This window comes from Pelophylax lessonae (assembly GCF_965119305.1).
Source record: "Pelophylax lessonae genome assembly, chromosome: 3".
Taxonomy (NCBI): domain Eukaryota; kingdom Metazoa; phylum Chordata; class Amphibia; order Anura; family Ranidae; genus Pelophylax; species Pelophylax lessonae.
The window spans coordinates 618,219,931-618,247,184 of NC_138770.1; the positions used below are offsets into that span (position 1 = coordinate 618,219,931).

At 40.4% G+C, this 27,254-nt stretch overlaps 1 protein-coding gene across 1 annotated transcript in view; it reads left to right on the top strand.

Moving 5' to 3' along the window:
• Positions 1 to 27,254, top strand: part of USH2A (usherin) — a gene marked incomplete at its 5' end in the record, with an annotated part of 1,334,617 nt that overhangs the window by 192,495 nt on the left and 1,114,868 nt on the right. Inside the window, one exon of the mRNA XM_082250984.1 lies at positions 1,490 to 1,685. Coding sequence (XP_082107110.1) covers positions 1,490 to 1,685 — 196 coding nt within the window. The remainder of the gene's footprint in view (positions 1 to 1,489; positions 1,686 to 27,254) is intronic.

Genomic DNA, 27,254 nt, shown 5'->3' on the forward strand with positions numbered 1-27,254 from the left:
ATATGATGAGGTTATTATATTGGGGTGTATAGTATGTAGGATATCACAATATATGATGAGGTGATTTCTGTCCTCAGCCCTGTGAGGTGAATTCCCAGTTGTAATACTCACAGTTGGCCAGTAGATGGCGGTGGTTTCCTCAGGCGGAGATGATTTGTCTCCGGCCGCTCTCCGTAGTTGTAGTCTTGCTGCTCTTTGCCCGGACTCGGAGCTGTCAGTGAGTTCGGTCGGTCGATTTGATGTTAAACACTGGTTGGCTACCATGCACAGCTGCACCAATTTTTGCACTCTCCAGTTTTAGTAAATGATCCCCACTGGCATTAACTAACACTAGACCATATGTATGTTGTAGATTATTTATACGCAGATACATACGCTTCATGGTTATATATAACTCCTTTGTATGAAAAATACAACAGGTCAATGCGTTTCACGTACAGCGCTTCTTCAGGACCTTTTCTTGGAATCAAGAGAGAGCAACCTAACTTTGAAAATAATATAATAAACCTGAAGGCCAAGGAAAACCAGCCAGCGGAGGAACACACATACACACAGGCCTCTGTGTATGTGTGTGTATAGGATTACTCTAAGTGAAATTAAAAAGAAGGTTTTGCCTTTAGTTCTACTTGAAATAGACAAACTTTAGATCTTCATTCAAACAGTGTCTACAGATAAAGGTGATATACTTAAACAAATGGCACAAAATTGACAAGGTGTATTCATTCTCATAATTCTAATAATAAATGAAAATGCAGATTTGTCATATTTAAATAGAAAGTACACCCCTAAATTTACCACCACGTCAAATCTATGAAATCTAAATCTGATGTTCCAGATTAGATGCCAATCATCAGAACCTGATGATTGGCATCTACCTACAGGGAGTAGGTAGGCTGAATCAGTCTTACTTAAACCTCACGTATTGAGGGTCTGGTGTTCTCTTTGCCTAATAGTAAGTGTGGTGTCCTCATCAGATGAATAAAGCTCTCTAAGGCCCACAGGTAGATTGTTGTGGATGTCTTTGAGTCTGCAAAGGGATTTTAAAAACATTGACAAATGATTTGAAATCAATTATTTCACTGTAGAGAAAATATTCTAAAATTATCATAGATTAAAAATTCCTGCTTGTTTTTATACAAAAAGTAGGCTCCAGGAACCCCAGAATTTACTCTTACAAATATTGATGCCAAAGTGCATGCATCTAAAAGCTGAGTGGGAATGCAATAATTTACTCTGCATGGAAATGTGACAGCAAGCAGCCTTCAGCTACCCAAAAAGAACATTGGAACAAAATGATGGTTCGCCAATAAACAGAGAGAGTTGATGTCAGAGACTAGTCGGCAGTTGCACAAACACAGGAAAGTATTTCAAAGCATTTTCCTCTACACTCAGTCAGGAATATGCCAGTTTATTTTTTGGATTTTAAAGGAAGTGACAACATGAAAGGTCTGACATGTATTCATTTTTTTATCTGTTTGGTGTTGTTCAGGTTGGAGGCCAGTGTAGCTGCAAAGTCAATGTCTGGGGTAGACAATGTGACCAGTGCAAAGATGGCTTCTATAACCTACAGGAGTCTAATCCAGATGGCTGTCAACCCTGCCGCTGCAACACAGCCGGAACGTTCAATGGAAGTAATACCTGTCACCACACTACAGGACAGTGCAGATGCAAACCAAACATAATTGGTAAGTCTATTTACCAGATGAAAGTGCAATAACTCATATCAACCAATCAGCATTACTTTCTGAGTAACATACCTCTAGTATATATATTGTAGTTCACCAATGCTTGAAGGGGGTGACTGCATTAGTTTTCTTTTGCAGATTAATGACATCTTCTTCCCATACAAAAAATACATGTTGATCTTGTCAGAAATTCATAGTGATTCTAACTTCTTTAGCACTCGACTGAAATCTCCATATCTCAAAAAGTATTACCAGCTTGTAGGCAGGTGCAGGTTGTAAATTCCTCCAGCCTGTAGGTGACATTGCACCGGTTCTACAGGTGGAGAGGGGTTCAGTTAGGGGAACTGTCCTTTGTGGGCTCCAGCAGCCATCTTGGGAAAGACAGTTGTCTGATTGAATGCTGAAATCCTGTTTGATTTTTAGTGGCCATAATGATGGGGATACCTCATAAAAGGGGGCACCCCATGTCATTTGGGTACTCCTGGAAAATGTGTGAGGAAAGCGACAGAGGCCTGCTGGCTAGGGATAGGATTGATAGAGCTGAGAGAGATTCCGGACATAAAGGGGCAGGGCAGGACCTACATATTATGTATACTACTCTCATTCAACAGGGAATTGTGCCACCAGCTACAGAATACTACCTGAATTTCAACCACACCTCCAGTTGAAGAAAATCTCCGGTAATTGAAACTGAGAAACAGTCCAAGCAAACTGGACATTCTGTGATAGCTGTGCTATTGTGCCACTCTCATCAGTGGGTTACTAATACCACACTAAAGTGGTTGCAAACCCTTTACACATTACCACTGAAGTCACTAGTATCAGGTGATATACAGAGGTGAACCAAACCCTCCTACATAAGTTGTACCTGCTTTTCTGCAGCTATTTCTTATCCAGATCTGTTTAAAGTGTACAGTTTACAAAGCATTTCTGAGCTTCCGGTGGCAGGGGGTGGGGATCTGATGTCACATCAACCACCTGCTGTGTGCTGGAGCCCCCACACTTCCCCCCCCCCCGGATTATGTGGTGTCTACATAACCTGTCAGAAGTGAGTCATGGAGATAGCAGATGCAAGGGACATCAGGCAGAAAGCACATTAGGAGCTCTGGATAGAGATATTTACACACTGTATTGAAGGATATGACTTGTTCATTTTTCATTTCAGAAGTATACACTTTAGGCTTACTATCCATATTTTAAGGGACTTCAACCAAAAAGTCAAGTCTATTAGCAAACTGTTAAAGCTAATGTCAGGTGAATACAATTATATTTATGTTTCTGATGCCCAGTTATGTTTTAAAAAGTATTTATTATTTTAAATCCTGATTTCCAAAAATTTGTATTTGAAATGAAGTGCATTTTCTCCTGTTGACAGCCCATACAGGGCATCAGGGGAGTGTCTATGGCCGATGTGTGCAGAAGCAACTGGGTATTAGTATAGTAGTGCAAGCCACTGGCACATCTCCATCTCTCCTCCATAGCATCATTACATTGACAAACCATGTAGTAGGTGTTGCTAAATGGGCGTGGCATGTTTTCATAAATTCCTCCCCAAATCAGCATCGGTATTACTGCTCTACAGACAATAGCTTTTGAACAAAAAGGTAAAGGCAGCAAAAGGTAAAGAATTAATACTGTGATTATATAAAAAAAAAACAAAAACAAATACAGCTGCATTACATGCACAGGACCAAAAGAGGTTAGACTTGATTCTGATATGATAAAAAATATACTATAACTTCAAAGAAACTCAGCCATCATGGAAGTATAGTGTGTGTGTACCATGTTCTGGTCCTAGCTTGACATCTCTCTGATCGCGGCACAAGGAGTAGGTATATACTTAAACTATACTAAAAGGTATGTGAGCAGAGTGCAGTACAGTTGTCGATGAGCAAAGAACAAAAAGAGGCCAAGATGAATAGGAACCATGTACTGTACTGTATTCAGAAAATTCCAACATGGCACAATAAGGCCTGGCGGGTAGGCACTTACGAACTTAAGCAGCAAGACGTTTTCTTGAAATTATGCTGACAGCTTCAGCAATGAGGAATGGGAATGTGGCCTGCCCAGTCCACACCTAAATGGTAGGCTCCCTAAAACCGAGAAAGAGCATAGTCCCTGTACCATTCCTACTTCACCCAAACCTTTCCCTACCTCTGAACACTCCCTGACAGATGGGGAAACTGTCCCTACACTAACCTCTTGCAAACTGCTTGCCAAACTCAGTGTCTTAAATAGAAACTGCCCTGCCCCAAGATGGCCACGATGTCACAAGGGGCACCAGCATCCAATGAGATAGCTGTTCCCTTGGTGACCACAGGAAATCATGACTTCCTTCCCCTTCTGCACTGCTGCTTCAGTCAAGTGCAACCTACAGTGCGGAGTGCAAACTACACCTGCCTACAGGTATTTCATAAAAGTTTTTTTGAAACCCAAGTGTTCTCATATATGCTCTCAAAGTTACAAGGAGCATCAGTGTCCAATTGAATAGCTGTTCCCTTGGTGACCACAGGAAATCATATAGGAACCAAGTTCCTAATGACGTCCTTCCCCTTCTGCACTGCTGCTTCGGTTGAGCCGAAACCAACAGTGGGGAGTACAGGTTGCACCTGCCTACAGGTATATCACTTACAAGTTTTTTTTAAACATTTATTGGTTAAAACCATCAAATAAATCCAATGCATTTTGGGTTTGGTTGTGTGGTTTTGTTTTGTGTAACCTCCCTCTTATGCTCCATTAACAGTTGTTGGGCAGTGGGCTAAGAGACAAGACAGTGCTTAAACATGGAATACACACACCATTGTGGATACATGCAGCAACAGAGATTTAGCCAGCAGCCAATGGATGCCAAAATAAACAATAAAAAACAGCCTGTAGACTGCATTGTCGCTTAAATTCAAAACATGTATAAATGATTGTATATATGCAGTAAATAAACCTTCTGCACTATCCCTATACACCGTGCTACAAAACTAAATGATATAGGAGGCGGCTAAACACTAGTCTGCATCCAACCACCTGTGCAAATTTAATTAATTTATACTACCTTCAAGGGTGTAGAGCTAGGTAAGGTACATAGATTAATTAATATATATAAAGTTCATCAGTGATCAAAATAATATTAATGTATTTTATTAACTATGATATACACAAATATATATATAGATATAGTCCATCTTTTAGTGCCAGTCCATAAAAATATGTATAAAATCTGTCAATCGTGTAATCCCATACACCAAAAACAATCCTGAGTGTATCAAACTTTGTTCACCACGGTGCCCTTCACCCCACCTAAGGATGTCTTCTCACCTGCTTGCGTGGAGCCCACTACCTATAGGAGGTCAGTATGCACCTTTGTGGTGTAAAAGTGGCACTGCTTCCACTGACAGATCAAATCCAGTCCACATCTCTCAGAGTAGTGTCAAATATGTAAGAGGCAAGAGGAAAAAAATGTAGTGCAGATCACCCATACAATACATTTATTAAGAGTAAAAATGCCACTCACAATTCATAAGTCAGATACAGGCATATTTCAGCACTATCCTCAGCTTGTACAGCTCCATCTAGCTCCGTCCAGCATGATTACGTCACCGCCCACTTCACGCGTAACGGCCAATGGGTCTAGGTTCTTGTACAGCTCCATCTAGCTCCGTCCAGCATGATTACGTCACCGCCCACTTCACGCGTAACGGCCAATGGGTCTAGGTTCTTGTACAGCTCCATCTAGCTCCGTCCAGCATGATTACGTCACCGCCCACTTCACACGTAACGGCCAATGGGTCTAGGTTCTTGTACAGCTCCATCTAGCTCCGTCCAGCATGATTACGTAACCGCCCACTTCACGCGTAACGGCCAATGGGTCTAGGTTCTTGTACAGCTCCATCTAGCTCTGTTCAGCATGATTACATCACCGCCCACTTCACGCTCAACGGCCAATGGGTCTAGGTTCTTGTACAGCTCCATCTAGCTCCGTCCAGCATGATTACGTCACCGCCCACTTCACGCGTAACGGCCAATGGGTCTAGGTTCTTGTACAGCTCCATCTAGCTCCATCCAGCATGATTACATCACCGCCCACTTCACGCGTAACGGCCAATGGGTCTAGGTTCTTGTACAGCTCCATCTAGCTCCGTCCAGCATGATTACGTCACCGCCCACTTCACACGTAACGGCCAATGGGTCTAGGTTCTTGTAAAGCTCCATCTAGCTCTGTTCAGCATGATTACATCACCGCCCACTTCACGCTCAACGGCCAATGGGTCTAGGTTCTTGTACAGCTCCATCTAGCTCCGTTCAGCATGATTACGTCACCGCCCACTTCACGCGTAACGGCCAATGGGTCTAGGTTCTTGTACAGCTCCATCTAGCTCCATCCAGCATGATTACGTCACCGCCCACTTCACGCGTAACGGCCAATGGGTCTAGGTTCTGAAAATTTAAAAAAAAAAAAAAAAACATATCCAGTACAATTCTGCAATACATGCACATTTCCACATGGTTAAAAAATGTGCAAGTACAGAAAAATACTTTTTATGTCAGAATTATAATGAGCTGCTACCTTCCTGCGCAACAACAGTGTCATTGTTAAACTAAAATCCCAAGTTAATTGTCAGCCCTGCCTGCTGGACTAGTCTGTGTGTAGGGAAACGCATTTTGGGAGATATAGTTCTGGAGATATCCCTAAGACAGTAGTCCCCCCAGCAGCTGTACCTAAAAGTATTTTGAAAGCTCTTTCCTGCTAGAGCAACATGGTAGAAGAAAAGAATACTGCTGTGACATGCTCTAGAAAAAGTGGGGAGTTGGGGGTAGAATTTGGGTAATACCCAGATTTACCCTTTAAAGGGAACCTGATAGGGCAGAAATATGGGAGAGGTTGCCATTGCCAATTTGTTTTTGGTGATGCAACTTCTAAGTTCTTGGGCTGTGTTAACCTTGGCTCCACTACTTCATGAGTCACGGACCCAAAACAAGAATGCAGATTAGATTTCCCAACCTCACTGACCACATGCCTAATCTTGGCCATTAAGTAGATGAGAACTGCGGAGCTTGCACTTTAAAAAAGTCAGTGTTCTCATATATGCTCTCAGGCTCCATATAAACTGAGCCCGACAATCCTGCATATTTTTCACCCTAGCACCAGATCTCATCTTCCCCTTAATGTTGTCAAAATAGTTTAATCTGCTCGCTGTATATGCGTCCCTTCAGGTAAATTAGTACTTTTCAAAACTGTTTTAGCTGAAAAAGTTCTAAGCAAATCATTTCTCTGCCCGTTTCCTTATTAAACCAAAATAAATAGATTTTTCCCTCCCCCCCCCCCCTACATATTCTTTGCTACAGGGCGCTTTTGTGATAAATCTTTCTATTCCCTATTATATTTCTTTGAACTGTTCCTATGAAATGCAAAATAAGTCAACATAATTCCACTGATCACGAACATTGGTCGGGTTACTTATCAAGGGCTATATAATTTTAATTTTGTAATTCAATGCCAAGCTGATTATAATAAACTACGGGCTCCCGCGTTATTTATCATGTTCTTATACAAGACATTCTTTTTTGTTTGTGGCTCCCACAGGTATTTTTCAAAAATTAGATTTGATTATAGCAATTTATTACTTTCAGAATATTTGAGGGGTGCTACAGCTACATAAGGACAAAATTTATCAAGTGCCTGAAATACACTGTGCATATAATACATTTTGAAATGTTGATGTATGGGAATATTATGATAAAGTGAGCCAAGGATTGCGGGCATACCTGTCTGAATATCTTTGTAGGAAGCTAAAGCCATAACCAGTTTAAACACTTTTAAATTATGGAAGTTTGTATTTTTTTATTTTATTTTTTTTTAATTTTGCTGGTGTAAAGAGCTTTATACCATAAAGCCATAGTGTATTTAAAAACATAGCTTTGTGATAAAACACAAAATACACAAAATATTTTGTGCATGTTAAGCTTAGAAGCGTATGAGCTGGTAAAAAGGAAATGTGGAGGTGCTTTGCTTTAATTTTTAAACTGCTGTAAAAATGCAAGCTGAAATCTGATTGGTTGATTTGGATGATACCTTTACTTTACCTTTCCATAAATATCAGAGAGTATGTTCATTTTTATAGATTGAAATGCAAATTAAAATATTTTTTATTTAAATTGTTGATCTCTAGGCAAACAGGTAAAATACACTTATTTAGACTTTATTTCTTGTCAAAGGATTAATGCACAATAAATGCAGGTCAGAGGATTCCTATTTAGTGCAATCATGTAGTGTGAATGACAGTTCTGAGTTACGCGTTTGACCTGCTTTGTCCTATTGATGATGTGTTTATACTGCGGGCAGAGCAGGTAAAAAACAATGAAGGCACATCAGCACACTAATGGGTTATTAACTTTACTCATTCTGCTCTCTCCTACTGTCAGTGTTTTCTCTATCAGCACATGTGCATGCGGTAGAACCTGATTGGCCCCTATCCATGTCCTTTTCTCTTCCAGTGTAAGTCCTGCTGTGCACAGTATGACAGATGATGATATCTAGAAAGATTCAGATTGCTTTTTATAGTTGTATGTAAGAACATTTAATTAGCTATAAATCACATTAAATTGTGGGTATATACAGTATATATATGTATACTCTTTGCAGTTATAACAGCTTCAACTCTTCTTTGAAGGCTGTTCACAAGGTTTTAGGAGTGTGTCTATAGGTATTTTTGACCATTCTTCGAGAAGCACATTTATGAGGTCAGACACTGATGTTGGATGAGAAGGCCTGGCTTGCAGTTTCCACTCTTATTCATCCCTAAGGTGTTCTATCGGGTTGAGGTGCAGGCCAGTCAAGTCCCTCACCCCACCAAGATAACATCTTTGGGATTACTTAGAGCAGAGCAGAGACCACGAGTCAGGCCTTCTCCCGCCCAATATCAGTGCCTGACCTCACAAATGCGCTTCTGGAAGAATAGTCAATGATCTGGAACAGTGCACAAAACAAGGTTCATAAAGACATGGATAAGCGAGTTTGGGGTGGAAGAACTTGACTGGCCTACACAGAGTCCTGACCTCAACCCAATATTACACCTTTGGGATGAATTTGAGCAGAGACTGAGAGCCAGACCTTCTTGTCCAACATCAGTGCCTGACCTCACAAATGTGCTTCTGGAAGAATGGTCAAACATCCCCATAGACACACTCCAAAACCTTGTGGACAGCCTTCCCAGAAGAGTTGAAGCTGTTATAGCTCGGTGCATTCTGGGGTGTGGTAAAAAAGCCAAGAGCACCTGTGCTGCGGGGTCTTTGGCTGGTGAGCAGAGTCCTGTAGGGAGGGTGGGGGCTGTCTCCTCCTCTGTAGCAGTGGCACATGGTCACAGGCAGTCGGCCTGGGGGACCAGGAAGGAAGGAGCTGAACCCAGAGGTCCATGAGAGCTGACTGGAGTGGTTGAGACACTGGAGACCCTTGAAAAAGAGTATTGTGAGTACAGGGGATCATGTATAGGGGCCTGACCTGGGGGGGGGCCCTGGTGTAGGATAGTCAGATGATGGGTGTCAGCAGGTGGAGTGAAAGGGAGTACTAGGTGTGTATCCCAAAGATAATTCATCCTAACAAGTAATCCTAAATTCATATAAGTGACAAGATGAATCAGCAGCCTGGCTGCATCTTCAGACAGGAGTCCTCATCTACTGTGAATAGTTTAAGTTGGGGTATCCCATTTCTCCCTTCATCCATCCCTAATTTAAATAAAACCACAAAAACAACTACATCCCCTAGACTGTTCATTGACTGAGCCAGAGAATAAAGAGTTAAATTGTGTATGCTGCAGTTGCTATTGGTAACCCAGGGGGATCCCAAGGTGTGCAATCCAGCAGTCCTCAAGGGGGCAGTGCTACAACAGCTAAACTGCAATACAGATGAGAATATGTGAAAAATAGTTTGAGACACCTAAATTCCCCTAAGCTATGATATACCCTTTAAGACTCTGATTAGTGGTAAGGGTAGAAATTAATTTCTTTGACAACCCAGTTAGACTGGTTAGACTGTAATGAATGTCACCGGAAAAAAAAACCCCATAGTTATGGTTTCATTATACCCTTTGCTACTTATGTCCCTATAGGTGTGGTAAAGTACTGCACACTCTACATGGTGTTTGCACAATATACAACCCAATAGAATGCTTGCAACTTCAATCAACACTAGCTTGAACTCCAGTTCCACTTCTGTTTTCCCATAACATTACTGCTTGAAGCTTTATTTTTGCTACCTCTATATGTTGGTCTGGATTTTGCCATGGTTTGGCACACATTTACACAGTTTCCACGCATTCTTATGCAACCACATCTGTTTTGACTTTTACTTGTGTAGCACCCTCCTAGATAGGTGCTAGGTTAGGTAAATTTAGTTACTGGCTCGCTGTAATCAGTTATGGTGCATGTGATTTTTTTTGGCCTGTTCACTGTTTCGCTGGTTACAAGGTTGACAGCTTCCCTCTGTTTGTCTGGAAAGGTTCTGGAAGATAGTGGGCTGAGAGAGTCAAATAATGCCGCTGAATTTTTATGCAGTTGGCCAATCTCTGTGGAGAGCTGCCCGGATGGTGGCTGGGAAGGAGCATAAATACTCTGAGATGTTAAGCAAAGGGGTCTTTCTTGTTCTAGAGGAGGAGATCACAGTTTGAGGGGGGAGGGGCGTTTGCCCCCTTTGGCAAGCCTGCATTGTGTCTGCTGTTCATTGAGGTCCCAGCTAGGTTAGCTGGGGGGGCTATTCTACTGAAAGTTTGCTGGAGCTTACTCAAGAAAGATAAAGTTTATTGTAAGAAAGGTAAATTGTACAAAATACAACAATAATAGCATAACCCACATGGAAGAAACATATATTTGAAATACATTTAAAAAAAACATTTTTTAATTATTTTTCCCCAAATATATTGGAAATATATTTGAAATGCTACAATTTTGGCCATATTCAATATATTTCTATTTTTTTCCCTAAATATATTGGAAATATATTTTTCTTCCATATGGGAAGTAATACAATTAACAAGACCATACTGCGTTGAACACACTCTACTGATCTATTTCCAGCCAGTTAAGACATATAAAGGGCATATTACTAGTCAATTATGGTTCCAATAGCATTGTGGTATTCAGAATAATGAAATAATGTCGTAAACAATTCTAACCTCAAAACTTACATTCTTTTATATAACAGTAATGAAGAGGAGAGAAAGAGAAAGAAGGGGTAGAGAAAAGATAGAAAAGGAAAGAAAGTAAAAAGGAGAGAAATGGAAGAAAAAGACAAACATATAAATAAAAAGTTGCCTGGTACAATAGGCCCCCCAGCCATTAACAGATTGTCACTTTTATTAGTACCCTCTGCCCATTAACAGTCTGTTCGGAATCAGCTGATGTGGCGCTAAGTCCGGAGTATCCAGCCATGGCTGCCATAAAGAGGTCCTTAGTGAATTGAACTTACACAACTGATTTACTGAATGCGTTATTTTACCACATTTTTTGCCGTTATTTACCTCTAAGTGAATTGACCCCATTGTTATAAATCAGGGACAGTCCTTCGAAATCAGGGACAGTTGGTAGCTATGCAAACACTATGTTGCTTTTAGTACTCTGTTGCATTTCTACCTCCAGGAAACAAACATGACCCAGGAAACCATCTAATTTCTCCATAGAAAACAATGCAAAATGAATTACCACTCTGTGTACACCTCCTGCCCCAGAAGGGTCAGAATATTTATTTTGAATAATATTGTGTTTTGCTGAAAGAAGAAAAGCTGGGTGTTCTTTAATGTTGTAGGCTTGCATCACACTAAGGAATAGATTACTTGTCACATATATGTATGGCATATTCAAATAAGCCTTGCACCCATTTTTAAAATGCATGCAATATAAATCCATGTAGACCAATTTAATAGTTCAAACACGAGTCGTAATTCTTTATAACAATGCAGTTATTTCTAAAATTTCTTATCGTTATGGTCTTTCCTTGCTCTTTTTTGTATTTTCCTTATTGAAATGAAATGATATGCCTTAGGTGGGTAATTCATCACTGCTAAAGGAACCTGCCTTTTGTAAAGGGGTTCCTGAATTTTTATCCCTATACATAATGTATTTCCATCTGGTTTAATAGATGCATTTGGTCTGCTTGTATTCTTAAACGCATGGACTTTGTGTTCACAGATGTTAGGTCACTAATGTTTTATTAGGAGTCAGAGAGTATTTTTCACAGGATTCTACAAGGGCTATTGGGCTGTTTGAGTGGTGCCTCCATGTAAGGTAGAGGGGGGTTGTTTTAGGTAAACATTTAAAAGTAGATGCAAAGCCAAAGTGCTAAAATTGCATCTAATCTTTAACATGTTAGGGCAACTTTAAAGGGATTGTAAAGACAGAAGTTTTTTTTTTTATCTCAATGCATTGTATGCATTTAGATAAAAAGCCGTATGTGTGCAGAAGCCCCCCTCTGGCCCCCGAATACTTACCTGAGCTCCCTCTCTATCCAGAGATCTCCACGAGTGTCTCAGCTGCCCTGATTGGCTGAGACACATCAGTGGCGCCATTGGCTCCCGCTGCTATCAATCAAACGTAGTTAGCCAATCAGGAGAGAGAGGGCGGGGCTGAACGGCAGCTTCGTGTCTGAATAGATACACAGACCTGAAGCTCGGCTTGGGTGCCCCCATATTAAGCTGCTTGCTGTGGGGTCACTCAACATGAGGGAGGGGCCAGGAGCACCAAAGAGGGACCCGAGAAGAGGAGGATCCGGGCTGCTCTGAGCAAAATCACTGCACAGAGGAGGTAAGTATAACATGTTTGTTATTTTAATAGAAAAAAAAAATGAGAATTTACAATCACTTTCAATCCAAACTGCAGTCAAGACAAAGTGGCTGCAAAGAGGCTTTAAGAAAAAAGTAGCACTAAGGATGCCTGAAGGGCTTGCAAGGATGGAAGTGCCCATTCAGGATGCAGTCATCCTACAATGCAGTGCACTGCTGTGTACACATTTTATAGCATTGAGTCTGCAGTGCAGTGTATCAGGCATCCATTTAAATGAATAGGCTACCTCAATGCTTGGAATAAAAGCTTACATTTTCTAGCAGTGCATTGTTCCGTATTTTGGGGTGACATTCACAATAAATGAAACTTCAGCACACCAACACATGTAACATTTGCCACAACAGTCTGCTGAGAACTCGCCCTCAGGCACCAATACGTCCTTTTGCCCTACAATGCAGTGCACTGCAACGCTTGGGTTTTCATGCACTGCAGCAAACTGCGTTGGGCAGCCCACTAAAAACTATTGGCTGCAATGCACCACAATGCATAATACATTTTTCTTCTTTTTTGCTTGCAGTATTTTTTTTTTATTGCAGCATGCATGCATTTTGGAGGTGCATTTGGGTAGCATTGATAATAAATGGCACCACAGAACATCAACACATGTAACGTGCTGTAACAAGCACAGTATTGCTATATGCTGGGCTGAATGGACCCTTCACACCATAAACTTTTTTTAATTGCAATGCTCAGCAACATGTATACTGTGCAATTTATTTTAACGTTGCACCATTTCCAATGGCACCCCAATACACAAAAATAGTAGTGAAAAATATTTCCAGACTGCATTTTATTACAAAATACATGCCATGTATGACTGAAAAAAGAGGGCTTTTTGGTCTGCTGCTGTGTGTTGGCAGCCGAATAAAAATAATGCACATGTGGTAACTGACCCCAATGAACTGAACAGGCTTTGAATCCTGATTCACCCTAATGCAATTTTTAATGCTTTTTGCTTTTTGTAGAAACGCAGGACATTATTTTTAACATGGGTTCCTATGGAACACGTTCACATCAATGCATTTTTGTGCCTCTGTGTTTTTGGAAAGGGTCATGGACTTTTTAAATGCAAAATGCTGCTTTTTTTTTTTTTGCTTTTTTGGTTTATTAGACTTAAATGAAAAAACTGCAGAAAAGCATGTAGTGCATTTTTAACCCACAATTTTGACGTCGTTTGCTTTTTTAAATCTGCCCAACACATTTCCCGAGTCAAATCATGCAGCTGAATTTTTATGCAGTTGGCCAATCCCTGGGGAGAGGTGCCCAGATGGTGGCTGGGAAGGAGCATAAATACTCTGAGATCTGAAGCAAAGGCGTCTTGTTCTATAGGAGGAGATCACAGCCTGGGGGGTCTGTTTGGAAAATATTTCCTCCTTTTTTTGCTTTTTTGGACTATAGACTTAAATGGAGAAGCTGAAAAAAAGCATGTAGTGCATTTTTACAGTGTTTTTAACCAGGATTTTGACGCAGTTTGCATTTCTAAAACTGCCAAACAACAAATTTACCAGAAAAAAAACAAAGATGTAAAAAAATGCAAAACACAAATCACAAATATTGGCAAAATCATGATAAAATTGCAGCAGAAATGGTCAAAACACACATGCATAGGTGTGAGTGGAGTCTAATGCAAATTATTTTGACACCCCGCATTTTAGCTGTTTCTCTATCCTTCTTCTGGTAGTAGTTACATGAACATTTTTACCTGTCTAAATTGAATCACTTTTCTGTGGGCTGCAAGGATTTTTCAGTATGCTTCTTGACTTTTTGACTAAGATCAAGTGTAGTATCAGTGTCCAGCAGGGGTGCTTTGCCATCATTCTGGCCTTTTGGCTGGTTGGCTGTATAGTATCCCTACTGGTATGGATCTTCTCCGTGAAAAAAAAACTAAATTAGGCACCCACAGGGTGAGGTGGGGGTCAGGAGTATTTCCCTGATGTGGAGAGATCGAAAGGGTCCAGTGCCGTCTGATTTAAGCAGTGCTACGTTGTCGGGCTGAGGGTTGGGAAGGCAGAGAGCTTGCAATGTCAAGCACCACCTGGGATTGATGACCCAGTCGTGCTCTGAGTATCGTTATGGGTTTTGGGACCCCGATGTGAGGCTGAGCACTAGGCAATGACAACAACTATTTTTTCTGTACCTCCCCTCTTGGGCTAGGCCTTTTGTTCGAGATCAGGGCAATTTTTGTTACTAGATGGCAAGGCCTAGCTATAGTATTCACATTGGCACCATGTTTATTTATTTACTCTCCATGTTTTTGTCACTGTACTTTATATGTTTGTTTTTTCTTTCATTTATGGATGAATGGTGTGGGTCTACTCTGAAGTCTAGGAGAGGATGTATGGTCATTGGGCTCCCTACTTACATGCCTCGGGGGCTCTCTCTTTAGAGGATCTCCCCCAACCATTACTTGCTGTTTGGCTTTGGCTGATCATGAGGAGCTGGGTCTGCCAGGCCTTTCGGCTAGGTAGATCCGGGTGCGCCTTGCTCCTATCAGGAGTCTTGAGCTCCAAGGGGCCAGAGAGGGGTCCTTTCTCTTCAGGAGGGGGCCATGACACACCCTAGTGCACTTTTTTGGTTCACATTGGTGCTTTGTTTTTGCACACAGTGCGCGATTGAAAAAAAAAAAAAATAAAAAGAAGATTCTCCAGCATGCTGGAGCCTTTAAGTTCATTCACCAGCAGTGACAATTTTTTTCTGCTTTGTAAGTTATGAAAGGGGAAATTCTTTCTGAATTGCAGCACTTAGAATGATTTACATTTCCTGCCCACTTTGGCTCTGTGATGTCTCTGGTTAATCTTATATAAAATTGATTACAAAGATCAACATTTCAGCTTTAAAATATCTCTTTGGTGTAATGTGGATTGGAACCAGATTACATCGGCATATTTGCCACTTTCTTGACAATAAAATAGTGTCATTTATATTGTCCCTCGTTAAGCTTTTCAGCGTGTGTTTTTACAAAAATCAATCTGATAATGTTAAGCACTTAAAGTTAAGGCCTAATAAAAAAAAAATGCAAAGGGGTCTTAAAATCTTGCCGACACCAAAAGAAATTTTCAGAAAGAGAAAAAAAGCAAGCTCTCTAAAAGTGCTCTGTTCACACATTTTTTTCCAAATTTAAAGGAGAAATCTAAGAAAATGTCAAGACTTTTATAAGTTCTGTAGATCCGATTACTAATCTCTAAACTTAGTTTTGAACTGTGCTTTGTGTCTTTGCTTGAAATCCTCTGTACTATTAAATGATTTTTATTTGCATCTGCACATTAATTTTTGAGAATCTAAGAGGTGATTTGTTGGTCATGATTTGTTGAATATTAAAGCTTTTACTGAGGCTGCACAAGGTTTTTTTAAAAAAAAAATAACAGCCACTCAGATCAATTTATGTCTAGCAAAAAGAAAAGTCCACATAAGATGGGCAATACTCAAAACATTAAAAACAATTCTCTGGCACATTCCCCAGCTAGTCAACACTAGGGATAAGTGAACTGATTTCAAAAAATGAATGTTGCATCAAAATTATAGGTTTCAGTTTCACTGCTACAAAGGCAAAACCAATCTCATGATACTTTTTTTTTTTTTTTTTTTTTGAGGAGAAGGGCTGTATTTAGGGCAGTTTGGTTTATTTAATTTAGTGAGCTTTATATTGTGTTCTTCTAAATTTCTCTCGATCCATTTAAGGCCAATTGCACCTTCAAAAACTGTCAAAAAGCATCATAATTTCACCGTACCCTTTGATTCCAATGCATATTAAAAACATGGGGTAGTTTACCAAAATCCCCTGCTTTTCTCTAAATATTTAGGGAAATGGAATCTCTATTTCCATCATCTCTGGTTAGCAAAAAAAGCCTAATTTAACTATTTCAAAATGTACACTTTGCCACATACATTTTCGAATACATGTTAAGCTACACTGCCATGTCAAGGCGACTCTGCAAAATGCCTTTAACCACTTCTGGACCGAGCCCATTCCTGACACACGTTGTTTACAGGTTAAAATATGTATTTTTAGCTAGAAAATTACTTAGAACCCCCAAACATTATATAATTTTTCAGCAAAGACTCTGGAGAATAAAATGGCGGTCGTTGCAATGTTTTTTGTCACGCAGTATTTGCGCAGTGGTCTTTCAAACGCCATTTTTTTGGAAAAAATATATTTCACTGCATTTAAAAAAAAAACTAAACAGTAAAGTTAGCCCATTTTTGTGTATATTGTGAAAGATGATATCATGCCAAGTAAATAGATACCTAACATGTTATGGTTTAAAATTGCACACATCCGCGGAATGGCGACAAACTATGGTCAATAAAAATCTCCATAGGTGACGCTTTAAAATTTTTAACGGTTACCAGTTTAGAGTTACAAAGTAGCTCTTTTTTAAGAATTATTGCTCTCACTCTGGCGATCGTGGCAATACCTCACATGTGTGGTTTAAACAGCGCTTTCATTTGCGGGCGCGAATTCCATATGCATTTTCTTTCGTGCACGAAAAGAAAAGTTACCCCGCTCGCTAGGGTAACAGCCAATCGGCTCCCAAGCTGCATCGTCCATTACCACCTGAAAGCCAACTGCCAGCTCTAAAAAATGGTACTGGAATGATGCCTCTAGCTGCAGGCATCACTCCAGAACAACCACTTCTCCGAGCCAACATAGAGCTATGTCGGTTTGCGGGAAGTGGTTAAAAACCTTGAGCTTTCAACTTGGGACATAGATATACATTATATTACCAAAAGTATTGTCCACAAGGTTTAGGAGTGCATCTATGGGAATGCTTGAGCATTCTTCTGGAAACTCATTTGTGAGGTGAGGCACTGATGTTGGAGAGAAAGCCTTGCTCACAGTCTGCTCTCTAATTCATCCCAAAGGTGTTTTATCAGGTTGAGGTGCAGGCCAGTCATGTTTCTCCACCCCAAACTTGCCTATTCATGTCTTTATAGACCTTGCTGTGTGCACTGGTCCAAATCATTTGGTGGAGGGGAGATTATGGTGTGGGATTGTTTTTCAGGGGTTGGGCTTGGCCCCTTAGTTCCAGTAAAGGGATCTCTTAAGGCATCCGCATACCAAGACATTTTGGACAATTTCATGCTCAAAACTTTGTGGTAACAGTTTGGGGATGCACACCAGTTCATAAGCAAGGTCCATAAAGACATGGATGAGCAAGTTTGGGGAGGAGGAACCTGACCAGTCTGCACAGAGTCCTAACCTCAACCCGATACAACACCTTTGGGATGAATTAGAGCGCAGACTTCAAGCAAGGCCTTCTTGGCCAACATCAGTGCCTAACCTCACAAATGCGCTTCTGGAAGAATGGTCAAACATTCCAATAGACACACTCCTACACCTTGTGGACAGTCTTCCCAAGAGAGTTGAAACTGTTATAACTGCAAAGGGTGGGCCAACTCAATATTGAACCCTACAGACTAAGACTGGGGTGTCTTTCATGTGTGTGTAAAGGCAGGAATCCCAATACTTTTGGTAATATAGTGTATATAGAAATCTATGTAGTTCAGGCTTGTCTTGGAGGTAGTCCCGTCTTCCTCAAAGGTACAGCAGATTCTAAGTAGCTGAAGACCCTCCTGTAGTAGCACAATTAAAAAATGATGGGATTATGCCATAATAAATGTCTGAAGTAAAAATTATTTGTTGAATGATAATGTGAACGTTAAATATGTAAAGGCCTCCACTAATCTGTGGTCATCTGTCTTAGTGAATGATGGAAGGCTGGATGGATGTACCATTGCCTATAGAAGAGTATGCCAATGCATTATGGCAGGGAATTCCTGGGTGTATCGAATGGCAAACACACACATGGGGCTGCTTAAATGTGTTCACTGCTACTTAAAAGTGTGTAGAAAACTGGTGGCCCTGTTATGAATTCTGAAGCTTTCCTATCTCCATGTATTTAACATAGGGAACGGACATACATTTACAGAGGGGGTTTGCCAGGTGTGCAAGGTGTATCCAAGCACTTGAGACTTATGTTCTGGTAGAAGGTTTTAGTCTAGAGAAAGTGCTCCTTGATACAGGATAGGAGGGTAATATGCCAAACGTGCACTCACTCTTTAAGTCTTGAATAAACTCATGGAAATAAAACTGTGAAAACTGCACAGAAACATGCAAACATGATACATTTATTGGCTAGTAATAGCTACTAGAGAGAGAAATAAAGAACTTAAAGCAATAAAGCAAATAGGGCAAAATGTATTAAATAAATTATTTCAATCAACTGCATTCATAGACACTGTAAATAACACTGTAAACTTCCTGTTTTTAGGCAAAAAAATTATTTTTGGTGTTTTTTCCCCCGAAAATAGGCATTGGACATCAATCTATGGTAGGGACTACCATGGCGAATACAACTCTTTACTATTAGAGAATTAAAGTAGAGCTCCATAAAAAAAATGTTTTATTACTCTCCCCCATTAAAAAAAAATGAATTTTTCACCTACTCAAATTCACCTCTGTGTAATCAAGTAAAGTGCTGAAATTACAACCCAATTGCAAGTATAAAATGGGTTGGGCAACTATATGGCAAATGAGGTTTAATGTTGAAAAATGTAAGGTAATGCACTTGGGTGCCAGAAATACGAACGCAAGGTACTCGCTAGGGGGAGAACCTCTGGTAGAATCTAAGATGGAAAAGGACCTGGGGGTCCTAGTAGACAACAAGCTCAGCAATGGCATGCAATGCCAAGCAGCTGCAAGCAAAGCCAACAGAATACTGGCATGTATAAAAAGGGGGATTCACTCCAGAGATAAAACTATTAATCTCCCACTCTACAAGACTGATCCGGCCGCATCTGGAGAATGCCATTCAGTTTTGGGCACCGGTCCTCAGGAAGGATGTGCTGGAACTGGAGAGAGTACAGAGAAGACTGCAACAAAAATAATTAGGGGAATGGAGGACATCAGCTATGAGGAAAGACTACAAGCATTGAACTTATTCTCTCTGGAGAAGAGATGCTTGAGAGGGGATATGATATCATTGTACAAATACTGTACTGGTAACCCTAGCATAGGGAACAAGCAGTGCTATCAGCAGGGAGCATCGATAGCTTAAAAAAACTATTAGATGGGCACCTTAAGAATCACAACAAACAGGGGTATACGAAGTACTGTTTGCAATCACACACACACATCATAGGTTGAACTGGATGAACTGGTATCTTTTTTCAACCTCACTAACTATGTAACTATGTAAAATGGGCTAGAGCACTCTTCACTCACTGTGTCTGACAGGCGTTCTCCATCCACACACAAAAGTCCTCCAAGGTAAGGTAAAGTCGGCAGCAAGGTGAGTAATAATAAATAAAAATGAAGCCATTGGCTCCATTTTCGGAACACATGTACTCCATTGGATTGAATAAAGATTGATTCTACTGATACTCACCTTGTTGTCAACTTCACCTTACCTTGGAGGGCATTCAGCCACTGCCAATCAATTCTGGGTTGAATGACAACCAGCATCATTCAACCACTTCCTGTGAGACCAGGCTGTCACAGCCTTGCCCCCTGGGGGTGCACCATCAAGCCAGCCTAGGATTACAGTACTGCAGCATTAAACTGTGCTCACACTTCTTTTTGTGAGTGATGTTACAGTAAGGTCCACCCATTGCCATAACTGGAGAAAAAGAGGAAGGACCTGTGACATGACAAAAGATACCTGGAATTAAGTCATACATTTAAGTAATTAAAAAAAATAAATAGTTATGGGAGGTTCAGGGAGAAGATGGGAAAATTGAAAAGGCTAAAGCTGTAGATGTGCTTTACCACTCATTGGAACCACTCATTGGAACCACTCATTGGACAATGACCTGGACATGCAATAATCAGGCAATTTTTACAGGGGGTGAGGCCCATATATTATAAGTACACCTTGCATTGCACTGCAAGCTTTGTTTTAAAAGGGCCCCAATGTACCTTATTCATAAAAATATATAAAATCTGCAAAAACATTTTTTTTAATTTATGTTACTTTGCTGCAACTTGTGTTTCTTTATTTTCATATTTAAATCCATGTTTTACATATTAGGCACAATTTTGAAACAAAGTGATAGCTGGAACTGCTGGTCAGGAAGTCAGCCGTGTGCCTGAAAACATCATCCATACTTTATTCCCTTCTTTAAAATAGACATTTGTTCTGATACATTTTAGATTTTATATACTCAGTCATAAATGTTATCATCTTTAATATACACTGGTTTGTAACCTATAGAGAACATTCTTTAAACCAGGTCAAAACATCTTCCCTTACTTTTCCAATTTTACTTTTTTTTTTTCTTAAGTTTTCCTAATTTAAAATAGTGCTGTGCTTATCACAATTTTAAATGATCACATCCTTAGAAGGGTGTGAAATGATAATTAGCAGATAGTTATAAAAAATAATTGTAATATATTCTGAATAAATTTCAGGCCAAGCCCAGTAATGTTGTCATTAATCACTGCCTCGCTGCAGCCATGTTTTTTTTCTCTTCCTCATGAAAATACGGAATTAAAGCATTAATTTTTCACAAATTGATAGTGAGAGAAGTCCCCACCTCCTAGTCATGGAATATGCAAATGACGGAACAATAAATAGAACATGGCAAACACAGAGCAGTAGCCTTCTCAGGAATTAACTATTTATGTGCAAATATTTTATTCTTCAAAAATGTAGCTTGTTTAAAAAAAAGATTGCTTTTATTTGTCGACCTTTATGATCTTTGTTGCTTATTGCGTATCTTATTTTGTGCAGTTGGTATGATTATGTTCAGAATTAGATATTACAATAAAGGTTTACAAACAGTGCAAGAGGTGGGAAATAAGAAAAAATGGGGGTATTATTGGGGGGGGGGGGGGGGCACCAAGACACACCACATTGCAGTATAAATTTAAATAATAAACATAGTTTCTTATGTTGTGATAGCAAAATTAGATTTATAACAATAATTGTAATTAAATGTTAAAGCTTTACAAGTTTTCCAGAAACATCACAGTTTACTATCTCTCTTAACTCAAAAAGTTAGGATTTGCTATGTTTTTTAGGAATGTTAACTGTGCCTAAGCATCATCCTGAAAATGTTACTTGTTTGTGTGGGATTCCTCCTAATAAATGATGGCACACTTTCTGGTATGTGAAGGTGCCTAGGTACTCTTGTATCTACAGCCTCACATATGTATACCTGCAGTGTGAAATCTAAGGCACTGCTGTCTCTGACTGCTACTCTCGGGCAACTTGGAGAGAATTTTAGTGATGCCATTACTCTGTAAGCAGGTGTTTCCGAGGGGTTTTCTGTATTGAGTGTTTTCTATTTTTTTATTATGTTTTAGTGCACCACTGTGTGGTTCTGATTGCCCTGCTTGCTTTCTCTTTATAACTGTTTATCGCATGTGGGTTAATTGCACTGTTTAGTTATGCTGCCGTGCAGAGCTGGAAAGTCCTGAGAAGCAAGGGTTAAAGTGGTTGTAAAGTCTCATCTTTTTTTTTTTTTTTTTTAATTACAAGCATGTTGTACTTACAGTACCTGCTTTGTGCAGTTGGCTTTGTACAGATCCTCCTCCTCTTGGGTCCCTCTTTGGTGCTCCTGGCCTCTCCCTCCTGTTAAGTGCCCCCACAACAAGCAACTTGCTATGGGGTCACCTGAGCCGAGTCATAGCTCCCTGAGTCCATTCAGACATGGAGCCGCGACCCCCCTCTCTCTCCTGATTGGCTGACTGACTTTGACAGCAGCGGAGGCCAATTGCGCCGGTGTTGTCTCATCCAATTCCTGGATAAAGATGGGCTCAGGTAAGTATTAAAGGAGCCAAGGGGGGATGCTGCACACATAGAATGCATTAAGATAAAAAAAAAAACCTTCCGCCTTTACAATCCCTTGAACTATGCTGGTTGAGTCTTTCTGGGCTTTTTAAGAAGTACTGCCCTGTGCTGGGGAAAACAGTTAATAGGTTTTGCTGATTATGCTGAGTCATGCTGATCTAAGCTGTTCTTGTGCCTGAGAAGTACATAAATGCAGGAGATCAGCAGTCTGAGTCGCTGTATGCATGGGAAGGAAACAGGAGCTAAGCTACAATGTGATTGCCATTTTTGCCTAAAACCCACCCTTAGGTGGGAACCTAGTTAGGGTTCCAGGGACATGGACTCTTGCTGCTGAATAATGGACTGATGGAAGGGGCATTTAGAAGAATATGTACAGGAATGTGTATTGAAGCCATGTTATGGCCCTAATAGTAAGGGAGCTTTTGTACTTAGCTCCTTCCCTAGCAATGGGAACCCCAATACTGGGTTTGATATCATGGCACACGGCATTCCTAGGCACACAGCATGGAAGTCACAGAAGATGGAGTAAGGCCTCGGGAAAAGAATAAGCATGGAATATGTACAATCATTAAGCGAAACATTCAAATCAATGTCACTGAGAGTGAGGTGATGTGTGAGTGGGCTGGCACCCAGCATTTCTGAGTCATGGAACTAGCTCAGAAATGCTGCACAATACAGAGAGAAGAGTTGTGAACTATATTGATTAACTGTTATCTATAGTGTACAGAGTGTAATTGGTTAAAGAACTGTGCCACAAACCACAAGGAGTTAATTATGCTTTCTAAGGAGAAGTTACCAATTTTAAGTTAGAGTGCTGCCTCAATGCCTTCTTTGCATTAAACAGAAGCCTCAGCCCACCTCTAGGGGCACTAATGAGCGCTTTCTCCAGGTCTCCCTTGGGCAAAGTAAGCCCCACCCAAAACTGAGCTGCTTACAGTCCTTATGGAACTGGATGGTGGCACTCCAAAAAATTAGTCCTTTATATCAGACAGTGTCATCACCTCCGCTGTGGTATGATTATCCTTCATGTATTTAGTATTTTTGTTTTCTTTAATAAAGGACTAATTTTTTGGAGTGCCACCATCCAGTCCATTTCTTCCATATGCTTCTGTTGCAACCAGGGCGTGCACCTGAATTTCCTCTCTGAGGCTGAACTTTGAATGGAGGTTTTTTTGTCCTGAAGCAACACAGTGTGTTTGCTAACTGTCCTTACTGGAGGCTCTGACATCTGGAAGGAAAGCCATACTTCTACCAAATTGCCACCTTCACACAAAAAAAAAATACCCTCATTTGGCACCATCCCTATTTACATACAATACAAGTCTTTTCTCCAAATCCTCAAAGAAAAACAGGTTAAAGTGAGCGATAAATGAGACAATAAATGTGCCTAAGAGGGAACATATATCAGACAATGACATAGATTAAGTCAGTCTTTATTATATCCTTAAAATCCTGATAAAATACAAGGGTACAAAACAGTTTTTACAGTTGCCATATCTCATACAGTATATTAGACGGGTATTTTCAACTCCAAATGGCATTATTAGATCAATGTGTTTTGCAGTGTGCTCTCTTCCTCTGGATCCATGCACCCATACAAACATATGATATGACTCAACCAGATAGAGGATAAAAGACAAACGGAGTAAAACCAATATATTAGAGCATCTCCAGTAAAAGGGCTAGGCGTATCTACCCTCAATCCTCATCTAAAGTACTTTCCAATACTATCCCATAAAGTCCCATAAAATGGCCAAAATAAATCCAAAGAGACAGACAAGCGAAAAGCTGTGGTATACAGACACTCAACCAGACCCACCATTTGTATAACAAGTATAAGGGAGCAGGGCTGGGACAAGGGTTGGACAGAAGGAACGGCTGCCCTGGACACAGTTGTATACTGCAGGGATGGGAGCGCCGCCATTCTGATTATATGCCTGACAGGAGTAGTGACACACCCATCAATATTCCCATCAACCAAGTGCTGGGAGCAGGGAGGAGAGCAGTAGAGAGCCAGTTCAGTGCTTGCGATGACTCCAATCTTAATGACAACTCTCCTTTTGACAAGCAGATGACTATTGTGGGTAGGATCCCCTAAGCTCAAACATAACAGGGGGGAGAACGCAGTTTGGCTTAATTGCCCTGGGTGCTGGATGACCTTGCCCTAGGACTGTAAGGGAGTCGCTCACATTACATGCTAATGGTGTCAAAGATGGCGTACCCCAGGCCATATGTCCTGCAGGAAAAAAAAACACGTTGGGTCCCTCTGTATATCCATATCAGACTCTTATTCTAGATAGGAGTCTGGTATTCATTTTTAAGAGGAATTCCAAGAAAAAATAAAAAAACATGATCCCCCCAAAATACATAGGGTAGCGCACCCCTAAGGAGCTGCAAGTGGCTGGGATCCCCCACCCTGCACAGCCAGGCACACCTAATTTTCACAGGCACTCTTGAGTCAGAGAACAGTCTGTGACTTTGTTTTTTATGTTTATTGAGGAATAATAACTTGGATAGGGATGTGAGGTTATGGGAGACCCAATTAACTTCAACAACAACTTCAGGAACAACTCTTCCTATATACAGTCTCTATATACAGTGCCTCTTCTTCACCCCAGCACACACTTGCTTGCAGAACCCTGCAGGAATACTTTGAATATGTCAGATGAAGCAATGACCCATTACAGGCAGGAACCCAAGGCCCTTAGATGTGTAGCAAAATTTCAGTATCCAGCTTACACCTCTCCTGTGGCTACTGATCCCAGCACCACCTCTTCAGGCATTGCCAACCCATGTGGCTGCAGCTGCTCCTTTCACTAGCCCTCCAGGCTAACTTCTCCCATAGCCCCCCTGCTGGCATAGTCCGTGTCTATTTATGAGGTGAGTCTGCCCCCTGCCAGTCCATTTGCTGGGAAATGTCCTGAGAACCTCATAAATATGCACAACAGCCCCTCCTGGCTGAGAGAGAGTAAGGAATCAGCGCTAGATGTCTAAAATTGGTGAACCATAAAAAATCACCGATGGAGATATAGAAACATATAAATTCTAGATGAGAACGATAATAATATATGCACAATAATAACGGAATAAGATGAAGTATAAAGTGCAGTGGCAGTGATCAATAAGGTGCTCTTGTGTTAGATAGTAAATAAAAGATAAAAATAGGAAAAAGTGCTAATAGGTGATTAGCACTTTTTCCTATTTTTATCTTTTATTTACTATCTAACACAAGAGCACCTTATTGATCACTGCCACTGGACTTTATACTTCATCTTATTGCGTTATTATTGTGCATATATTATTATTGTTCTCATCTAGAATGTATATGTTTCTATATCTCCATCAGTGATTTTTTATGGTTCACCAATTTTAGACATCTAGCGCTGATTCCTCACTCTCTCTCAATTTGGTTAGTATGTGGTGACACTACTGAATTAGCTGCTGATTTCTGGTGCTCCATTATACTTCATTTATTTTTTCTTCTCTGTTGCTATTTCCACACTCCTTTACCTCATTGGTAGCGTATAGGTTCATTCCTTTTTATTGTAGCCCCTCCTTGCTCCCACCCTCCAGCTCTGGAAGTTTCTACAAACCTCTAGACCAGGGAGAATTCCTATAGAGAGCTGCCTGATGAGTCATCCAGCCCTGACCTAAAGTAACCCTGACCCAGTTTACACAGCTCAGGCCTAACCTTGAGCCAACTATGTATTGCCTACACTAACAGCAAACCTATACTAATTCTAGCATACTTTTGGAAGGTGCTACGCATACCAGACCCTTGGCCAGACATTCAGAGTACTGGCCAGAAACAGAAACACCAGTGAGTATGCCTTTTTCCAATAGCATCTAGCCCTCTTTTCTAGCAAGATGCACGAAAGGAACCTCAGGACACCATAATGCTAAAGTTTAAAATTTCTATTAATATTCATGTAAAAGTATTAAGTCACCATAAACGAGCCCTTGCAAGAGACATAGGGAGTTGAGGGTACAGACCATAAGCACACATGATCATGAGTACACATGAATACACTGTAAAGTACAGTATCTGCATGTCTTGTCACAAAACAAATAAGCAGTCTGAATATTGGTGTATTCTTGGAGTGGATGATATTGCTGAAACATGGTGGATGAAAAAAAATTCTGTGATATCTGTCCCCCATGTTTAAAGACATCTTTATTTGCCAGCATTCTACAGATAATGTCAGAATGCAGTCAACTGTGGACACATCTGTTAGGACTTTTGGTCACATTACTGGCTTTTAGTGTGGATATATACAGTACTTTGTGACTTTGCATGCCCAATAGAATCTTGTGGCTTATAGTAGGAAAAGTCTAAGTTTTGTCCAAAGGTAGATACTTAGGAAGTCCATACAGGGCATCATACCCAAATGCTTCATCAGCAAGGGCTCAGAGCAAAAAAAATAGATGGCAATGTTTTTTGTTTTTTTTTTTTTCACAGAGAATTCCAGAGTAATTGCCATCATATGAAATGGATCTGTTATTCAAAAGCTTTACTGAGGTGTTATATATAAACTGATGTTTCTGGGAGGAAAGGGTCTCTCTCCTAATGTAAAGACATACTTCAAAGGTCTGTACCATCAAAAAGGGACCCTTCATGGTTTATATATGACACTTTAAAAAAGTATTTAAATGGGAGAATCCATTTATATGTTGGTGTCTATACAGGGATATTCTGTGTCATGGAGCAATGATGTAGTTGTTCAATCCCTATCAGCGCTTGGCTTCTTTTGATGTATAGGTAGGTAGGAAGGGTGGAAAGATGCCAAACTTAGACTTTTAGGTAACCTACCTGTCCACACACTCTAGGTCATTTAGGATAGGTAGAAATGAGCAATAGAGCCTAGAGTAGGCACATGTTCATGATTTTACAGACACCCATCTGTCGATAGTAAAGGTTGCCCCCCAACCACCAGTTTGAGATTGAAGTATAATT